The sequence below is a fragment of the Parasteatoda tepidariorum genome, chromosome 8 (genome assembly GCF_043381705.1).
Source record: "Parasteatoda tepidariorum isolate YZ-2023 chromosome 8, CAS_Ptep_4.0, whole genome shotgun sequence".
NCBI classification, from domain to species: Eukaryota; Metazoa; Arthropoda; class Arachnida; order Araneae; family Theridiidae; genus Parasteatoda; species Parasteatoda tepidariorum.
Window position 1 is genome coordinate 61,015,480 of NC_092211.1, and position 18,568 is coordinate 61,034,047.

General features: G+C 30.7%; 1 protein-coding gene and 1 long non-coding RNA gene across 6 annotated transcripts in view; one reads left to right on the top strand and one right to left on the bottom strand.

Moving 5' to 3' along the window:
- Window positions 1-18,568, top strand: part of LOC139426203 (uncharacterized) — a 125,937-nt gene that overhangs the window by 36,275 nt on the left and 71,094 nt on the right. The window lies entirely within an intron of this gene.
- The window catches only part of LOC107449509 (paired box protein Pax-6), a 193,686-nt gene that overhangs the window by 35,378 nt on the left and 139,740 nt on the right, over window positions 1-18,568 (bottom strand). For 3 of the 5 annotated variants that reach the window (XM_043052175.2, XM_043052189.2, XM_043052180.2), the window contains one exon: window positions 13,653-13,811. In XM_043052175.2, the coding sequence (XP_042908109.1) occupies window positions 13,653-13,811 (159 nt within the window). The remainder of the gene's footprint in view (window positions 1-13,652; window positions 13,812-18,568) is intronic. The other 2 variants (XM_043052183.2, XM_043052195.2) reach the window with 1 other exon arrangement.

Sequence of the window (18,568 nt, forward strand, 5' to 3'; positions counted from 1 at the left end):
ATGTTATTTATGTTTGTCAAAGTTAATAAATTTACTATTATTTATGAATTTCGGTAAACATGATAAATGAAAAATGTTGATCCGTGCACAATTGAAAGTGCAAATTTTTTAAAAGCACTTTCAAATAAATGAATATAACAAATGCATTAGGAGCTAACTAACAAAGCTTTAGAAATGAAGCTATTTTTGTTTTCAGTGATAAATTTCTTGCGAAATTCCAATTACTTCTCCAGGTACACATTGAAATTCTCAGCAAGAAACTGCAACAAGTTTTCTTCATTTAACCCTATCACGCGACCGACAGACGACGACAGGTTTTCACCATAACCAGTGAACCAATCACGCAAGCACATAATGTGATCATTAGTCAACTTAGTTACCCGTTTTGTACTGCGATACGCATCTGCGTATATGCGACCGCGATACTATCAACTAGAAACGCACGCATGATCATTGTATTCTGGGGAGCTACTTCCTTTCTACGTGCCCGCCCCCTATTAAGCGAGTCTGAGTCCGCTTATCTACAAAATAATATTGTTTCTATCTAGAATAAGGCGTACGCCTCTGGCGCGTGAGACAATAATTAGAGCCAACAAGTAAATAAGAAGGTTAACCTTGCTACCCTTGAACGTGCGGAAGACGCGAAAGGATTGGTTTAAGAATTCTGTTATTTTAGAAAAAAGCTATTAACCTTTCAGAATTTCAGCTTTTACTTTTCAATAAAAGGGAATCTTGCTTTGTAAAAAGTAGTTTATTTTTTAAAAAATATATAACAAATTTTAGTTATCATTAAATTTGCAAATTATTAAAAAATACGTTTATCAAAAAAGAAGAAAAAAACCTGCTAGCATTTTTTTAAAGTTCTCTCTAAAAAAAAAAAAAAAGTCAGGGTAAGCTTGGAACCATGATGTTGGCGTCTGGAAATATTATCGTGCTATATTATACCATGCATTTGTTGCCACTTTAAAAACGCTCTAAACTGAAAAAAAAAGGAAAAAACTTTCGCAATCAAGATTGAATTGATAAATTGAATATAGCCGTGGTTCTGCTTCCGGCTTGCACTGACCACCGTGCTGACGTGAAATATCCTCAGTGGTAGACGGATCATGGGTTAGAGTCCCCTTGCCGTCAGGCTAACCATGTGAGGTTCACGCGGTCTTCCTCTCCATGTAACACAAATGCGGGTTAGCTCCATCAAAAAGTCCTCCACGAAGGCAAATTTCTCCCAATTCTCGATCCAGGAGTTCCCTTGTCTTCTGGTTTGGGTTCAAAATTACAAGGCTGTGGAGTTGAACATTAGTAGCCGTAAACCCATGAAGATTGGGTCGGCTGTTCAACGACGGTTATAAAATATGAAATATAGCCATGGTGGCTCAGGGGGATAGACCGTTCACCTTCCAATTAGATGAACCGGGTTCGAATCTCAGCAATGGCTGATCGATACGAATTCTGCACCCAGCTCCCATTGATCACAGAGCTGACGTAAAATATCCTCAGTGGTAGATGTTTCATGAGTTATAGTCCCCTTGTCGTCAGACTAGCAGTGGGAGGTTTTCGTGGTTTTCCTCAACATATAATGCAAATATGAGTTAGTTCCATCAAAAAGTTATCCACGAGGGCAAATTTCTCCCAATACTTGATCCAGGAGCTTCCTTGTCTTCTAGAGTGGGTTTAAAATTACAAGGCTACGGAGTGGAGCATTAGTAGTCGCAAACTCAAAATAGGGTCGGCTGTTCAACGACGGTAATGAAGCCAAATAAAACTTACAGTTATGAAAATAGCATATTATTTTCAGAATAACATCATTTCACGCGGTAACGAAACCTTCGAAAAAACAGCGTGTTTTGAAATTTCGATGGCATCAAAACTATACAATGATTTTCATTTACAATTAATTTTTGGCAGTAAAACGGCCCTTTCTACTGAGTTCTACAGCACGAGCGGTAAGCAATAAAAAAAAATAAAAAAACAGCATACAGATGAAAAAATGAGAGGCGTAAAAAAATTAGGTTTGAGAAATTATTCTGCGGAAACTACTGTAAAATATTTTGATGCCAAATAATGTGGCATCAACAATGAAATTCATTTAGAATTTATTTTTGATTGTAAAACGATCATTTCTACTGAGTTCTACAGCACGAGCCGTAAGTGATAAAAAAAAAAAAAAACATGCATATGAAAGGATGCGAGTCGCGAAAAAATTAGGTTTGAGAAATTATTCTGCTGAAACTACTGCCAAATATTTTGATGCCAAATAATGTGGCATCAAAACTATACAATGATATTCATTTACAATTCAATTTTTGGCTGTGAAACGGTCATTTCTACCGAGTTCTACAGCACGAGCTATAAGTGATTAAAAAAAAGCAGCATACACATGAGAGGATGGGTGGTTCAACGAAATTAGGTGGGAGAAATTATTTTGCGGAAACTACTGCCAAATAAGGAAAGATAGTAAAAAAACTATCATCGCATTAAAACGGGTCGATTACCGTTCTGATATAACAAATGTTTAGCGAAAAAAGGCAATTGAGTCTGACGCCGGTTGTAAGAAAAGTTAAAGTTAACTGAAAATCAAGTAAATAAGAATGGTAGCTAGCCCTAAGCATTATACTGTCACAGGCGGTCAACTAGAAAGTGACTTCCGGTTCTAACCTACCATCAGATCGCAAAAATATCAGTACACCAACCATTAAAAGGTATATCTTTCATTTTTAGTTTCAACTCCCCCTCAGCTGCAACTTAAGTGGAAGAGAAAAAAAAATTGCATGTCTATTATCTTTAAGTAACAGGCTTGCTGGGATGAGGGGGGAGGACTCTTAAATATGGTCCTGCGTATGGTGTTGCTTGAGTTTAAGCTTTCGCGCATAGTTATCACTTTGAGGCAATTTTATGGTAATTACTGGGTGGTAATACAATTGATTTGTTTTATGGTTGGAAGTGGAGTTGGGAAAAAGAGTTTTGTTTTATTGATTTTTGAGTTATTTTGAACGGAAGCGAAGAAAATGCTTGTAGAGGATTTTAAATATGTTGTTAAAAAGAATTATACTCCGTTGCAAGTTAAGGCTGTCGTAATTTGAAATGATGCTTTGTTGCCAATAATATGCTATTTTAATAACTGCTGTGAGTTTGCAACTGTTACTCATGACTGTTAGCCTATCTAAAGCCAGCGCTGTCTACGCTTATTTTGAAAATGGCGCAAAATGTCTAATATGGAGAAAAGCCACAGTTTTGTGAAAGTGAAAAGGGTTTGTGGTCTAATTTTTTAATATTTAGGAACTTACTCCAAAGCTGCATTAGCTGGGATCATAAAAATTTGGAAAAACTGAGAATACGGCAATGATTTTGATAATTTTCATCTAGGTAGGAAAATGTCGCTAAATTGGCGATTTTTAAAAATGTTTAATAACTTTTAAAATATTTAAGTTATTTATCTGTTTTGTGGCCCAGATAATTCTTCACGGCAAGATTATATATATAGTTTAAAATCGTCGCATTGCTTCAAGTGTAGGGCACTTAAACTATGGCTTATTTTATTTTTCTTGGTGACTGAGCTTTGAAAAACAGGGCTAAGAAAAGACCATTGCGGTATAGGATTTAAGTAATTATTCCCGACAAGATATAGTTCTGTTTTATTTCGCTATCAAAATGTACAAATATGCTTTCAAAGCAATACAAAGGAAGTTTTTGGAAACTTTCAATTGCATGTAAACGCAAAGATACAGGACAATAAGTAAAATAAAAAAAATATATTATTTAACTCTCTCGACACCAGCTAGTTTGCCGAAATGAAGTAAGTAAGGAAAGCAAATTCTATTAACTGAAGTTCTATTAACTAAAATTTTATTCCGGCAAATTGGTACAGTAATATGTTTTATGTTTAGAAAGCGGAAGACAGATTGCGAAAGTCAAACATTGTCACCATATTTGAATTATTATTTGAATTATTACGATATAGTACTATGGAATAACAATTCAAGTGCCCTCGTGTAATTCAAACGACATTTTGGAATTAATTACATATTTGGATTGAATTACATATTTGGATTACATATTACCAAAAATTACATATTTGGATTGATTTCATTTGTCATAAAAAAATTCTCAACTGGCAATTCACTGTAGATTCTTAGCTAAATATAATTGCCATATTGATTGATTGTCATTTATATTATTGACATATTGATTGATAGAATGTCATTGAATTGTCATAAGCGATTTATGTAAATTCTAACAGTATTCTTCACTAATATAATTTTTTCGTGGGAGGATTAGTCATAAAATTTTACACAGTAAAACAAAACCTTGCATGAATCTTCTAAGTCATAGAAATTGAATGACAAGAAATAAAAGTTATTTTATTGAAATCACTTTTATTTCTTCTCATTTATGTCTGTCAAGTCTTGAAAATGGGCGCCTATTTTTGTGCGCTTGAAACATGTCGACTGCTGTTTCCAATTTGTTTATTTTTTAAACAAATGAAATTTCTAATCAAGTAATATCGTACCGCTTCTTGGGATTGTTCATTTAACACCCATAACTCTTTAATAAATTAAAAGAGGAAAATTATTAGCTCTAAAGTTCTTTTTTAAATATAATTTTGAACTCGCAGTTAGAAAAGAAAGAGAGGAATGGAAAAAAATTTTTTAAAAAAAAAGCAGAAAAAAAAACGAATTACTGTAGATTTTATTTTTAGAGATTTATAAAGTGCATGAAAAGAATTGTGCATAAGAAATTTATTTGAGTTAAAATCTAATAAGAATGTTGGTGATAACATATTTTTTATTGAATTCTGTTAATGTACATATAATACCAAAAAAGAATTAAGAAGCACACTGATAGAAATTGCGGAGTTAAACTATAATCGTTCTAAGTAGCTGCTACTATAAAATGAAATCTTGATTATTATAATGCTATAGTTAAGCGAAAATGGAAATATGGTTCTACTGGACCCTTATGAAGGTTGCAAAAACTGTTATCGTATCATGGTTTAATATTGAATCGATTTTTGAGTGTAATTCAGGTAGAAATGTTTTACTATAGAAAAAATTCCAGGTCGAAATGCGTCTTTTTACTCAATCAATATAAATAAATCAATAAAAATTTATTGATATTCACTCAAGTTAGAGTTAAAATTATGTACTCAAATTAAACTAATAATAATCAATCAAAAGTGGGTGAAATTCACTGAAGTTCGAATGAAAATTGAAATTCACTCAAGTTCGAGTTAAAATTATGCACTTAAACTTGAGTTATTTAGTTGACACTTCGATTTGAATTTAACTCAAGATAAGTTATAACAATTCGTTTATTTTAAATGAATATTATTAAGTTCAATTACATTAAATATTTTACTTTTAACAGTTAAAAGCTTTGCTAAGATAAAAAAACTGATGTGTTCAATTTGAATAACAAAGAAATTGCTTAAAACGAAATTCATTCTTTCTTTTGGCCTTCAGCTATTTTTAAAATTTACAATCTTATATAATATTTAACTGCACAAGTAATTTTTTCTACATAGGTTTAAACTGTATTGTTTTGAAATTGAGTTATCAAAATAGATATTAATAATTGATTCTTTCTCCTATCTTATTATCAAGTTTTACAAATGATTCGGAAAGAAGAGGGAACGTGTACAAATTACAACTTATGTCAATAGTAACAACACTTAATATTTGATTTATATTCCACAACTATTCACGCCATCCATGTTATTGCACTATTTTGACAATTGCACCTGTTGAGCGTGATGCAGGTAAATCCTCTATCGCTCCATTCCATTTACGACTCTCTAAATGCTTCCGATTTGAAAATCGTGACCCACTACACATAATCATCGGTGAAGTTAGGGAACATTCACAAATTGCAATCACGCTAATTGCAGTTCAATACCTGCGCTTATTTTTTAAAAACTGATTTCAATTATGGGAAGATTTTTTTCTATTAGGTCTGATTCTTAAAATCCCATTGTAGTTAGGTTGAGAAATGATGGATCTCTATTGCTCTATGAAACAGATTTTGTAATTCTTGGCTTAGATGATTTTGCACTGTAAAAAATGGATACTCAAGTTTTCCGAAACCGTTTCCTGGTGCATGCTCCGAGCAAAAGTTATGCCAGAGTGACGAAATAACTGTCGTCACTTCTTCGAGGAAGCAAATTTCGACAAAATTAAAAAAAAATATTTCGTCATTCTACTTTTTCAAGGAAAAAAAATAATAATTAGTTGTGCCTAATATATCTAACTTTTCTAACAGTTACTTTATCGTGGGCACCATATGGGTGGTATAAATCAGTGGTCTTCAATTCCCTGGCTGTAGACCGGTACTGTTTCATGGATCAAATGGTACCGGGCGTCCAGAACTTTTTATTTTACTTACTGTGGTGTATTTCTCTCGGATTTGTCAGCTCTTTGCAGACGAGAGGCTAACGGGAAGTAGAAAAACGTCCCTTAACGCGGCACCAACACCATACATGTAACTTTATTATATAATGAAGGCTTATTTAAATATAATTAAATTAAATTATTAAATTAAAACTATCTAAAATATAAAGAATCAATGACCCCTCCCCCTAACTGGGACTCGGTAAAATTATAAAACGTTGACCGGCCTACGGCGATTAAAAGGTTATGGAGCACTGGTATAAATAACACGAGAGGCATAGTTTGAACAGAAAGATAAATTTCACCCATGCCCGTAGGGGGATTCGGACCCGTGATCTTCCTAGCATACGGTCCTCTACTTGACCAATGACCAGTTGGCTTGATCTGTCGCTTCATTTTCGATTGTCTAATCTTAATTCTAATTTCGTCATTCTAGTTAACAATCTCCCACAATGCCCTACAATGTGGTTTCGAGTTGAGGAAACATTTTCTTCACATATTTGAGAATTTGCGTTTCGTCAAAAATCACATAATTTCGCGACGAAATGATTCTCGAAATTAACGAAATGCAGTTCAAGGATTGCTGAATCCTCAAAAGGGGAACATTTTTGTTTCTGAGAGTGTAAATTTGCTGTCTTAGAGGGAAAAGATGTTCAGTCTAGCTCTTTAAACTTTCAAAAAAACTTTTAACCTCTTTAAACTGTCGTAAAACTTTCCTCTTTAATTGGATCAAATATTTTTTATGTGGAATGAAAAATTGAAGAAACAGCAAAATGCTATGAATTTAAAATTAATTTTGTGCGTAAACTCAAGTAGTGATCGAAGCCTTAAAATAAATATTTATCGTTGTGAAGATTCAGTGTGTTGTTATTTTGCAGAGGCAGTAAATTGCCTCATTGCTCTATTTCTTGAACAGAAATAACAAAGGGAAAACCAAAACAAAGAGTAATTAACTTGAAGCAAAGTTACAATTTTAAACTATATATATTATCTTGCTGTAAAGAATTGTCTGACTAAACCGAATTAACGACTTTATTTAAAAATGAATTTTTGAACTTTAAAGAAGAAAAAAAACTCATTCGACAATTTGGCGAGAGTTTCCATGTAGATGACAATTATTCACTAAATGATTTTCAATATTTGCATAGTTTGGTGAGTCCAGACAGCAAAAGTTGTCTGGTCTCAGTTGGAGTGACTTTTAAGATTAAAGTTAGAAGACAAATGTTCACAAAACTTACCACTGAATGAGTCCCGAATTTGATTACGTTTATATTTTTCGTCACTTTTGTTCTTTTACGTCATTTTAAGGAATGTAATTTTATTCAGAAAAATACAGAGTTTGGACAAAATCTGTCGAATAACTCCCGAGAAATCAAATTTTAAATACAACTTTTTTAAAAATTTGATTTCTCAGAAACTATTAGACCAATTGCGTTTTTGCAAAATTCTATGGCAAAATGCAAAAAATTTACATTTTGCCTTAGAAAAATACATTCCTTAAAATTATGTACAAACTTGTATGCCTTACTATTCAATTTTTTTTTCAATTGTAAATAAAAAATAATTATTAAAAATTATCATGAAATTTGGAATCATCTTCGGATGGAATTATCTTCGAATAAATGAATTTTATAATTGTGTGCAAAAAGTTTCGATTCGCTTAAAAAAATTCCCAAAATATGGCGAGTAAAAATTAAAATTAACATTAAGGGGTCGAAACTTCAGACTGCCCTCTTGCTTAAAACTATTAAAACCATATTTCCAAGATTGCGGCTACTCCCAAAAGTTTGAAGGTCAAAAATTCAAATTCAGAGAAAGAACGTTTTTGTGTAGGATTTCGTGAATATCTTCTGCACTAATTATTTGGATTATTTAAGAACACCCCCTCAAACCTTTAAGATTAAGTCACAGTACGTGAAAATCCGATTCCTAGGATCAAAATATCGAATATATGATAATTTTCGATAATATCGGGATCATTATTAACAAACATAACTATTGGATAAGGAAATGCTGCTGAATGTTATCGATTGCAATAATTATCAAACGCAATAATATCTGAAATTTTTCTTACTAAATATTTCTCAAATAACAATCAACATGTATAATGAACGATAGTTATCGTATAGTACACCATCGTGTTATCGTTCATGCAAAAGTGTCATGATATATAGTAAAATATCGATATTTTCTGCCGATGTATCCTGGTATTTAAAATTCTGATATCACACAGCATTAAACAAAACCAAGAAAATAACATAATGTATCCACATTTACCGAAATATTTTACAAATGGAAAATGATTGCACGTTTTCAAGACTTAAAATACGTAAACTACCTTTCAAAAATTATTTTTTAACACTCCCCACCATTGTTTCAAACTACGGAATGCTTTTCTTTCTCTTAATAAACGATTGTTTTTCACATCACAACGCCCCGCTGCTCTTTATGCCACAGTAACAGGTATTTCATATTTGACTAAGCGTCTGACCCTTGACCCTTCGAATTTTGAGGAGTAGATTGCAGGGGGGAGGAGGATGGTATTCCCCCGCAGCACAGTAGCCATTCCTTAAACCTTCAATTAGGTTTTGATGCGCAGTCATTGAATGTGAGGGATTTTGAATTCAAACAGACCTCAACGCCTACTTCAAGCGTTGTTTTATTATTTTTGCCCGCATCTTTTTTTTTTTTCAGAAAAGAAAAAAAAAATTGGAATCTGTGGATGGGAAAAATAGTTTTATGACAGGAAGGTGATGTAATTGATTCAAATAACTGCTTGTGGGAGAGTCGAAGAAACTTCAAAGGAATTTTCAGGCGTTTGTCAAATTTAGGCCTAAAAATTAAGGGGGACCGGAAAGTAGTGTCGTTTCGGCGCATTAGATATTTGTTATCAAAATTTTATTTTTAATTAATAATGTATTCACCCTCGTTTAGCAACAACCCTTCACATGTTTACATATGAAAGTTACATAATTTTCAATATTCACAGATGGAAACTTCCTTTCAAAAAAAATTTTTTAACGCTCCCCGCCATTGTTTCAAACAACGGAATGCTCTTCTTTCTTTGTCAAAATTAGGCTAAAAATTAGGGGGACCGGAAAGTAATGTCGTTTCGGTCCATTTGATATTTGTTATCGTGATTTTATTTTAAATCAATAATGTATTTACCCTCGTTAGCAACAACCTTTCAATACCGGATCGAAAATGAATCGAAATGGATCGAAAAAAATTAAGTGGTTTTTTAGACAAACGAATATTTAATGCGCCGAAACGACATTACTTTCCGGTCCCCTAATATGTTCATATTGTTATTTAGTTTGTATACAATAATTTGTATCAAATCAAAAATATATTAGTTTTGTTCATGAGGACAGTAATTAATAAAACAATTTAGATGATAAAGATAGTTATCGAATGTTCGAATGTAAAAAAATCTGGAAAAAGAAATGCCCAGGATCATAAAGCTTGGGGGATGAATAATCTAGGTCAGTGGATCCCAATTTTTTTTCTGGCTATGGTATGTTATACATAAAAAATCTAAGTTTATATATAAAGCTTGATAATATATTGGATAATACATATATATGAAGCTTGTATATATCATACAACTTTAGATATAAAGTTCATTCGCAGTAATTAATATTGGAAGCAACTGATCTAGGTCCTTAATATTTATAACAAAATCTTTTGACTAATTGGAATTCATTATTGAATTTAATGGATGCCATCTTAAAATTTGAGGTACTCAAATACTAGGTATTGCTCAAAAATTATATCCAAAAATAAGAAGCTTTTTATTGAAATAACTGATTTCCTTGAAAATTCCTAGCAATTGTTTGTGTTCAAATTAAGTTTATTTATAGTAGTGGAAATGTGTAAGTTAGTGTGTTTGTAATGAGATCGTTTGCTTTACAGAATAAAGAATTCTTTGGTGAGATTTTTTTATATATTTAAACGGAAATAATTAGGTGTTAATATGGGCACTATAGTAGAAGCCTCTATTTGACTATTTTCACATACTGTTCTTTAATATTTTTCTAGCAAGTAATTTAATTTATTTTTTCTAAATGCTAATTTTACAAAATTGGAATATATCTTTTCCCGTTGTAGATTTATGGCTATAGATTGACGTAGTTTTTATTTTTATTGATTCCTTGTGTGCTTTATGCTTTTTAAGACATTAAAACCTTATCTGACGCTAGTTTTTCTACAAGCAGAATAATATAAAGAAACTTCTTATTGCTTGCATGACGAATTGTTTTTAACCAGAAATATTCTTTAAAACGTTTTCCAGTTTGCAAATCCGGCTTATCAATATTTTCTTCTTAGCTCTTTAGTTAAAACCAAAAAGGATATGGTATTTTTTTGTGCTTTGTAGACTAAAGCATGCAAGCAACGTGAATAAAATGCAAATGAACTGTACTTTCATTTTTGCTTTACGTTATTTTCTTTAACCTACATAGAACAAATATTATCCTATTTGTTTTAGTTTTAACTAAAACAGAAAAAAATAATGATAATGAGTTAAGAAATGAGTTAAAAATAATGAGTTAGGAAAAAAATAATGATAAGCCAGATTTGCAAACTGGAGAACGTTTCAAAGAATGTTTCTGGTTAAAAACAATTCGACGCGTAAGCAATAAGCAGTTTCTTTTTATTATTCTGCTAGCAGAAAGAACTAAAAACAGAAATATCCGACATGCCTTCAGATAAGATTTTAATTTTGTTTTAAAAAGAATAAAGCACGACAAGAAGAAGGAAAAAAATTTGGCGAACAGTAAAACTTGGTAGCATCAAGTGAACTCAATTTTTTCACTCAACTAAGATCTAATAGAAAAAAAAAATTACGAAGTACAGTCTTTAATGCTTACTGCACCAAACATAATACATGAAGTTAAATCAAATGCTTTTATGAACTATTTCATGAACATTAATCTATAAACTAAAAAATATTAACAATATATCTCCCCCAAGCTATTAAAACCAACCCTGTTTACCTGATGAGAAACAAATCATTGCACGAAGTCTTCATTATCGTTACCAGAAGACATATTTCTGAATCTCTGTATTAATATATGACAAATAACAATGAAAGACAAGTGGTTGTTCTTGAAACAATCGAACACATCTAGATACATGCGAAATTCTGTGCAAACATGGTATAGTGCTAGATTGAATCTCTTTTCTTATTTTCTTCTTTCATATAGAGTCAATATTGACCTCAACATAGGAAAAGAAATCTCTTGACAGGCGTTTAACTCAATCGCTTCGGACAAATTATGAACAAATAGAATTAACTCTCAATCCCAGACAAATGGATTCGAGAAAGTTGTAATTAATGATGAAGAACAAAAGGAAAAAAAATTGAGAGTAAATGCACCTTTGATTGCTCTGTTTAGGTTCAACAATGGATTTTAAGCGATTTGTTTGGGGGTCCTTTTAGGGTACACTGTTCGAATTTTCATTCTAAAATTGTGGTAAAATAACAGGCAACTGTCTGTCCATCCGATTAACCGTAAAGTTTACGGTTAATTTTTACTTTTACGGTTTTGAAACCGCTAACAACTAGTATGGTTACAAAAGCATGAATACAAAACTATACGTTTTTTTTTTAAATATTTCACAGCTAGCATGGTTTTAAAACCGTAAAAAAATTTAACTGGACATAGGAGGTTGGCTTTTCGTTAGGTAATGGGCACTGTAGGGTGCAGGAACAAAACTGGGAAGTGTAGGACACTGGAAAATCTTCATGTGTTGAAAGGAAGGGAAGAAATATTGAGGTGTTAACGCTAGGAATCGAACCCCAGTTCTGTCCGCCATGAGACTAACAGATTTGCCCTCTCGGTTGTAATAAGTGTGCAGTTGTAGAGAACTAAATGGCTTCATTTGGTGGGATTAGTTGGTGCGAAAAAATTCTGGTTGCTTAACCGTATTAGATGAAAGCAGTTAATAAACGGTTTTTTCACAGTTTGATAACTTCCCTATTTATAGTTATTCGACTGCTTTGTTTGAATATGGTAAAATAACAAATAAATTGCTATTTAACCATTTTTTTCCAAGAAATTTCGAACAGTGTATCTTAATTTCAGCTTATAGCATATTTTAAAGTAAACACAATATTAAATTTAATGTTTTTGGTAATCTTCATCAGCAACAAGTTTCAAGCAAGTGATGTTGTCCGTATTGCAAACAAATTGCGGCTGTCCATATTTGATTGAAATTTGATAAATTACAATGCCATATGAACGTTGATTTCAGTAAGAAAAACGTTACCCTATATAAGGGTTAAATCAAACAAAAGTATTTTTATTATTATTCGACAAAAAGGTTGTAAGCAAATGGAATTAACTCCTTATTCGAGAAAGTTATATTTAATGATAAAGAACAGAAGGGAAAAAAATTGAGAGCACACGTACCTGTGATCGATTTGTTACAGGTACGTAACAAAAATAGTTTTAGTATTATACGACGAAAACGTTGTAAACAGATAGAATTAACTCTTAATTCGAGATAAAAGTATTCGAGAAAGTTATATTTAATGATAAAGAACAGACGAAAAACAAATTGAGAACTCACGTACCTGTGATCGATTTGTCAACGACAAATTATAAGTCATTTATTGGAAGGATTTTTATGGCTTACTGAAGCATATGTGTTTTTTGAGAAAATACAATATTGAATTCATTATTTCCGATGAACTTCATCAGTAATAAGTTTCAAACCAATTGAATGTGTCTGTATTGGAGCTAAATTTAGTAAATTACAATGTCATATGAGCGATGATTTCAATAAGTTATAACTAAAAAGGGCTTAAATAATATTATTCGGTGCAAAACCTTAACCTAAATTAAGTGCTTAGAAACTTAATCCGAGACAAATGGATTTGAGGAAATTATAATTAATGCTGAAGAGAGAAAGATAAAAAGGAAAGTAAGTGTATCATTGATTGCTTTGTTTAGACAATAGATTTTAAGTGATTTATTTGAAGGTAATTTTTTGGGGGGAGGGAGGGGTGCTGAATGCAACATTGAATTTTCTTTTTCAGACTTTTTCAGAAATCAAGACCAGCTGTTGACATTGGCAAAATTTTATAAACTTCTTTGAGGTTGCAAATGGCAAAATCGAAGGAAAATTGTTTAAAATTTCGAAAATTCTTCAGACATTTTAAAAAATAGTAATGATTCTGAGTGTGTTTACCTAAAAAGTTCTAAGGTTTTCAATTAATTGCATTTGCAGCTAAAATTAAAATAAATAAGAAAAATGACTTACCCTCTGAAATGAGCCTTTCTCTAATTTCCCATGCAAAAATAGTAGGATTTTCTCTTTTGTATTGTTCTATTTTGGCGACGACTACAGGTGTGGCAACTTTAGGTTTGCTACCTCCTATTATACCAGGGCGAAGAGAACCAGTCTCATAGTACCTACCTGCTTTGGCAAATAAGAAAAAAACAAAATTAAAAAAAATAGCTCATTAATTGAATACAAGTCATTGTACTCAATACAAAAAACACCGTTTTCCGAAGCTCTGTCGCAAAGGAAAATAAAAAAACTATAGTTTAAGTGCCTTACAAATCGATGATTTTAAACTTTATTTACCATCTGGCAGTAAATACCAATAACTTAAGACCAATAACTTAAATTACATTAAAAGTACGTCCTATGAAAAAAATATGTCTTATGAATGTGTTAATAAATACCAGATAGCTATTAAAATGCTGAACTTCTTTTATGTTCATAATGGAAATCAATAATACATATTTTATATTAATAAAAGACGAATAAAAAATTTAATAATATTTTCAGCTTTGTATCCTTAACCCTCTAAGCTTAAGTCTCTGTTCGTTTCGTTTTCCAAACTTTCAGATGTAAAACTCAGGGGCTACACTCTTAAAGAACTATAAGAAGTATCAATAATCATTCAGCCGGGACGACTCTTTCTAAAAAAAGTAAAACGCGTTTGTAATTTAACTTTTTAATAACTGAAAAGTTACTTCGACCAGCTTTATTTCAGCTAATAAAACTATCCAAAAATAGAGAATTATCAAGGTAGAAAATCTCGCCAAATTGGCGATTTTATCATTGAAAAAAATAAATAGTTTAGCTTTTTGTTCTCTTCGATTTTCAGACAACAATTGCTAGCAAAGTTTTAATTTAAAAATTAAAGTTTAGTTTTGAATTTAAGGCACTCAAAATGGGACATTTCTTATTTCCGTAGCTAAAAAAAAAAAAAAAAAAAAAAAAAAAAAAAAAAAAAAAAAAAGGATTACAAATTTAGTTTAATGATTTAAACTCTTAAAAAATGTCAAAAAAAATATTCAGATCAATAAAGTTAATAGAAAAATGCAAAAATTGAAAAACAATGAGGTCAATCGAATGATTTATGAGTGTGAAAAATTTATCGAATTCATGAATAGTAATTAAAGACGCAATGCTAAAGAGGAGACATTACGGATACTTGAGCTTCGACAATAAAGCAATAAAATAATTGTTGAAAGGGATTTTCATTAAATTCAAGGAAGTAAAATAAAAATCATGAAAGCTTATTAAAAATAAGAATGTTTGAATCTATTCTAATAATAAGCATATATATCTTATTGTTATGAGTAAGTCAATGTTAATCTTTCATTTCTGCTGACAACATGAAATAATCAATTACGCATGAAAAAATCATTGTTGTTATTATCTGGTATAGCTGTTATTGTCATATTTGAAAGTGTACGAAAATTCTGTATTTGTAAACTAATAATAGCAAATTTGAACCAGTACATAAAAATGTAAAGTCTTGTCTCCTAATATTAAAGATCAGAAAAACTCTGCATCTTCAACAAGAAATAATTTTCTGCTAGTTGTCATATTAAATTTTTTATGAAGTTTCAACATTATTTTGTTTTAGATGGTATAAATAATTTTTTTTTAATTCATCTAAACTTAAAACTCCTTACATTAAACAGAGAAAACTCTAATTATATTTTTTATGAGAAATTTGTTAAACCTAGCCATATTCAAAATTACAAGACTGTGGCGTTGATCATTTTTAATCGCAAGTCTAAAAATAGGTCGGCTGTTCAGCCCCGGTTAAAGTTAAAATGAAATCATTTTGTGATATATTCATTTAGGTAGTTTAAAAATTATAAAATAAAAGTTTTATTTCCCACATCGCGAAAGATTTCCTTTTTAATTTCATTTTGCTAAAATACAGCGCAGTCTAATTTGATACATATTTTTCTAAGGAGCACAAATACAAAATAAATTAAAGGAGATAAGTTTAAAATAAATAATAACCTAAAAACATAGAAATGTAAAAATAATTGAATGTCTACATTATCATATAGTTTAAAAACCACCAATATAATTTATAAGAATTGTTCTAATTTTTTTTAAAAAATCAAATTGCATGAATACCTTTAGCAACGGAAGAAAGAAAGAAAGAATTTGCAAATAATGGAATTACGCTAGTTATTTCTTTAAATTGAAGAAAAACAGAAATCAAAAATTTTTTTTCGGCACAAGAAAAAGAATAAGCTATTTATTTTTCGAAGTTGTTAAAACCACCATGGAAATAAAATTACGAACTCAGGCGCGAAAAACAAGAAAGTTGAAATTTATTAAAATGAAAGAATAAAAATGAACAAATAAAACTTTGGTTTAAAAAAAAGGGGGGGGGAGTCCAGTTGTGTATGCGTAGTAAGTGCTTGTACTGTAATAGCGTAACGTTTATTACAATCATTTCTCTCATCATTACAGTTATTGTTGTAATACACAGCGCCGACCATGTAGGGACCTATATTCAGAAGTAAAAAAAAAAAAAAACCAGAAGGGAAAAAATATTCTGATAAATTTGACCAAGCGTGAAGGGGGTAGGAATGGGGGGATGAAGGAAAGGATGAGTAAAATAAAAGCTGCAGATCTTCTAACAGAGGAAAATGATCGAATATTTGGTGTTGGGGTTCCGTCAAACTCTGATAGGATGGCGGATTCCCAATTGCTATAGTCAAATTTTTTTTTCTTTTTTAATTAATATTTCTCGTAGAATGAAATATACAATTTGGGGTCGATAGATATACTTCGACTGGCGTAAAAAAATAGCAATGCGTAACTCGCAGAGAAATATGATCAACAACTTCCGAAATTATCGTCCCGCAATCATTTTAGTTTTATTGTGGCGTGGGACAGCCCTTAGGGTAAAACTGCCCGGGCATGGTATGTGTTATTAAATGGTTTATATATCTAATCTAAACTTCACTCTCTTTTCATTTCTCTTTTTTTTTCTTCCCTCAATCTTTTCTCTTTATAGAGATAGAAGTAAATATCTAGCGATTGAAATCGCTAGATAAATAAATCGCTAGATAAAAACAATTGGAATAGCATTAATTGAATTAAAATTAAACAGTTTTTCTTGAAAAGTTTAGCAAATTTTTAATTGAAAAATTTAACAAATTTAACGAATTTAAAAACTGACAATTTTTTTTAAACTTAAAAACTAACGACTTTTTAAATGCATAATTAAGTCTTGAAAACGGAAATGCTCTGGCATCATATTTGTTTTTAAATTATTTATTTTTAAATGACTAAACTTTTTTTTGAAAAAAACTCGATCTTTTTCTCTTTATTGAGATAAAAAGAAGCAGCTTTACGATTGAAACAATAAGAGAAACTTATATTTACGGTTACAAAATCAAACACCATTTATGATCAAATAAATTAATAAATTGATTATTTGGTTAATTATTAAACAGATTTTTTTTTTTAAAAATTAACAAACTTCAGACTTACAAATTAAAATTTTTAAATTAACAAATAAAAATTTTTTTGAAAATTGTAATAACATGCTAAATTAACAAATTCAATTATTTACAGACTGGTTTTTCGTTTTCATGGAGAAAATAACAAATATTGTAGCAATGATTGCATTTAATGAAATGAATAGATATTTCAAATCAGGGAAAGAAGTTTCGTAGAGATTTTTTTGGAAAAATAACTAAGATTTACCGGGAAAAGTTCTCACTTTAAGTTTAATTAACTGTACATAATTAATTTATCTGGCCAAATCTTTAATTTTACAGTGGATAAAGATATTTAAGTAGCAAACTTTAAGTGCTTTTAAAGTCGAAGTAAGTTTCAAGTGCATTTGGTAAACAGTCGGCAATTAACTTTAAAAAGTCTATAAAAAGATTTATAGACTTTTAACTATAAAAAGAACTTTAAAAAGATTTTCGGCTGCAAATAAGAACGAAAGTCTAAGAATGCGCAAAATTACTCTGATTTAGCAAATTGTCGCTTAGAACTTTTATCGATTCAGCTCTTCATTTAAATTATCTTTTCTACTACACATATTTTTAAATTGAGACATACACTGCAAAAACTTTGATTAAATATATCTCCAATTTGATGCTGAACAATCCCAAAATTGAGTGAACGAACATTATATTTTAGGTTAACACCAAATCGAGCTTTCATATACGATTTATAGGGTGTAATCTAAATGTAAACACTTAAAACTGAATAAGCTTTCACCAAACTCTCGCGTTTCCCACCATACAAGAATTATTTTCACTGCCTAAAACACGAAAAAAAAATCCGTTGGCGGCGCTTGAATTTCGCCAGTAGTTAGTTTGCAATCCTGAATAAGATGGCGAGAGTTTGTTATTGCCTTCTACGCTAATATTCATCAATACAAACAAAAATTCACCATTAAAATATGAAAGTATCTTTTTAGTTGTGTAATAAGGATAATTATATTTTAATTTTTAAATTTCTGAGAACTGTATTCAATGATTTAATAATGTATAATTTCTATCCATTTCCATTCTATTAAGCCTAGCTCGAATTTTTCTTAATATTCTCTCTATGCTTCACATATGTTTTATTTATTTTAAAAATTAATGTAAATATGCATTTTAAATTAAGGATTATTTATATCGTATTGTAAAAACTTTAATGACTCTTATTGTAATTATAAATTTTAGCTACTTTATGACGGCTACTTCACACCGAGAAGGGTAAAAGAACACTAGTGTAATGAAACACGAGATAACGCAAAGGATGGCAGCTGCTTTACACCAAATAAGGTGAAAAATCACTGAAGTGGTGAAACACGAGATAACACAAAGGATGGCGGCTACTTTACACCGAATAGGGTAAAAAAACACTGGTATGGTAAAACACGAGATAACACAAAGGATGGC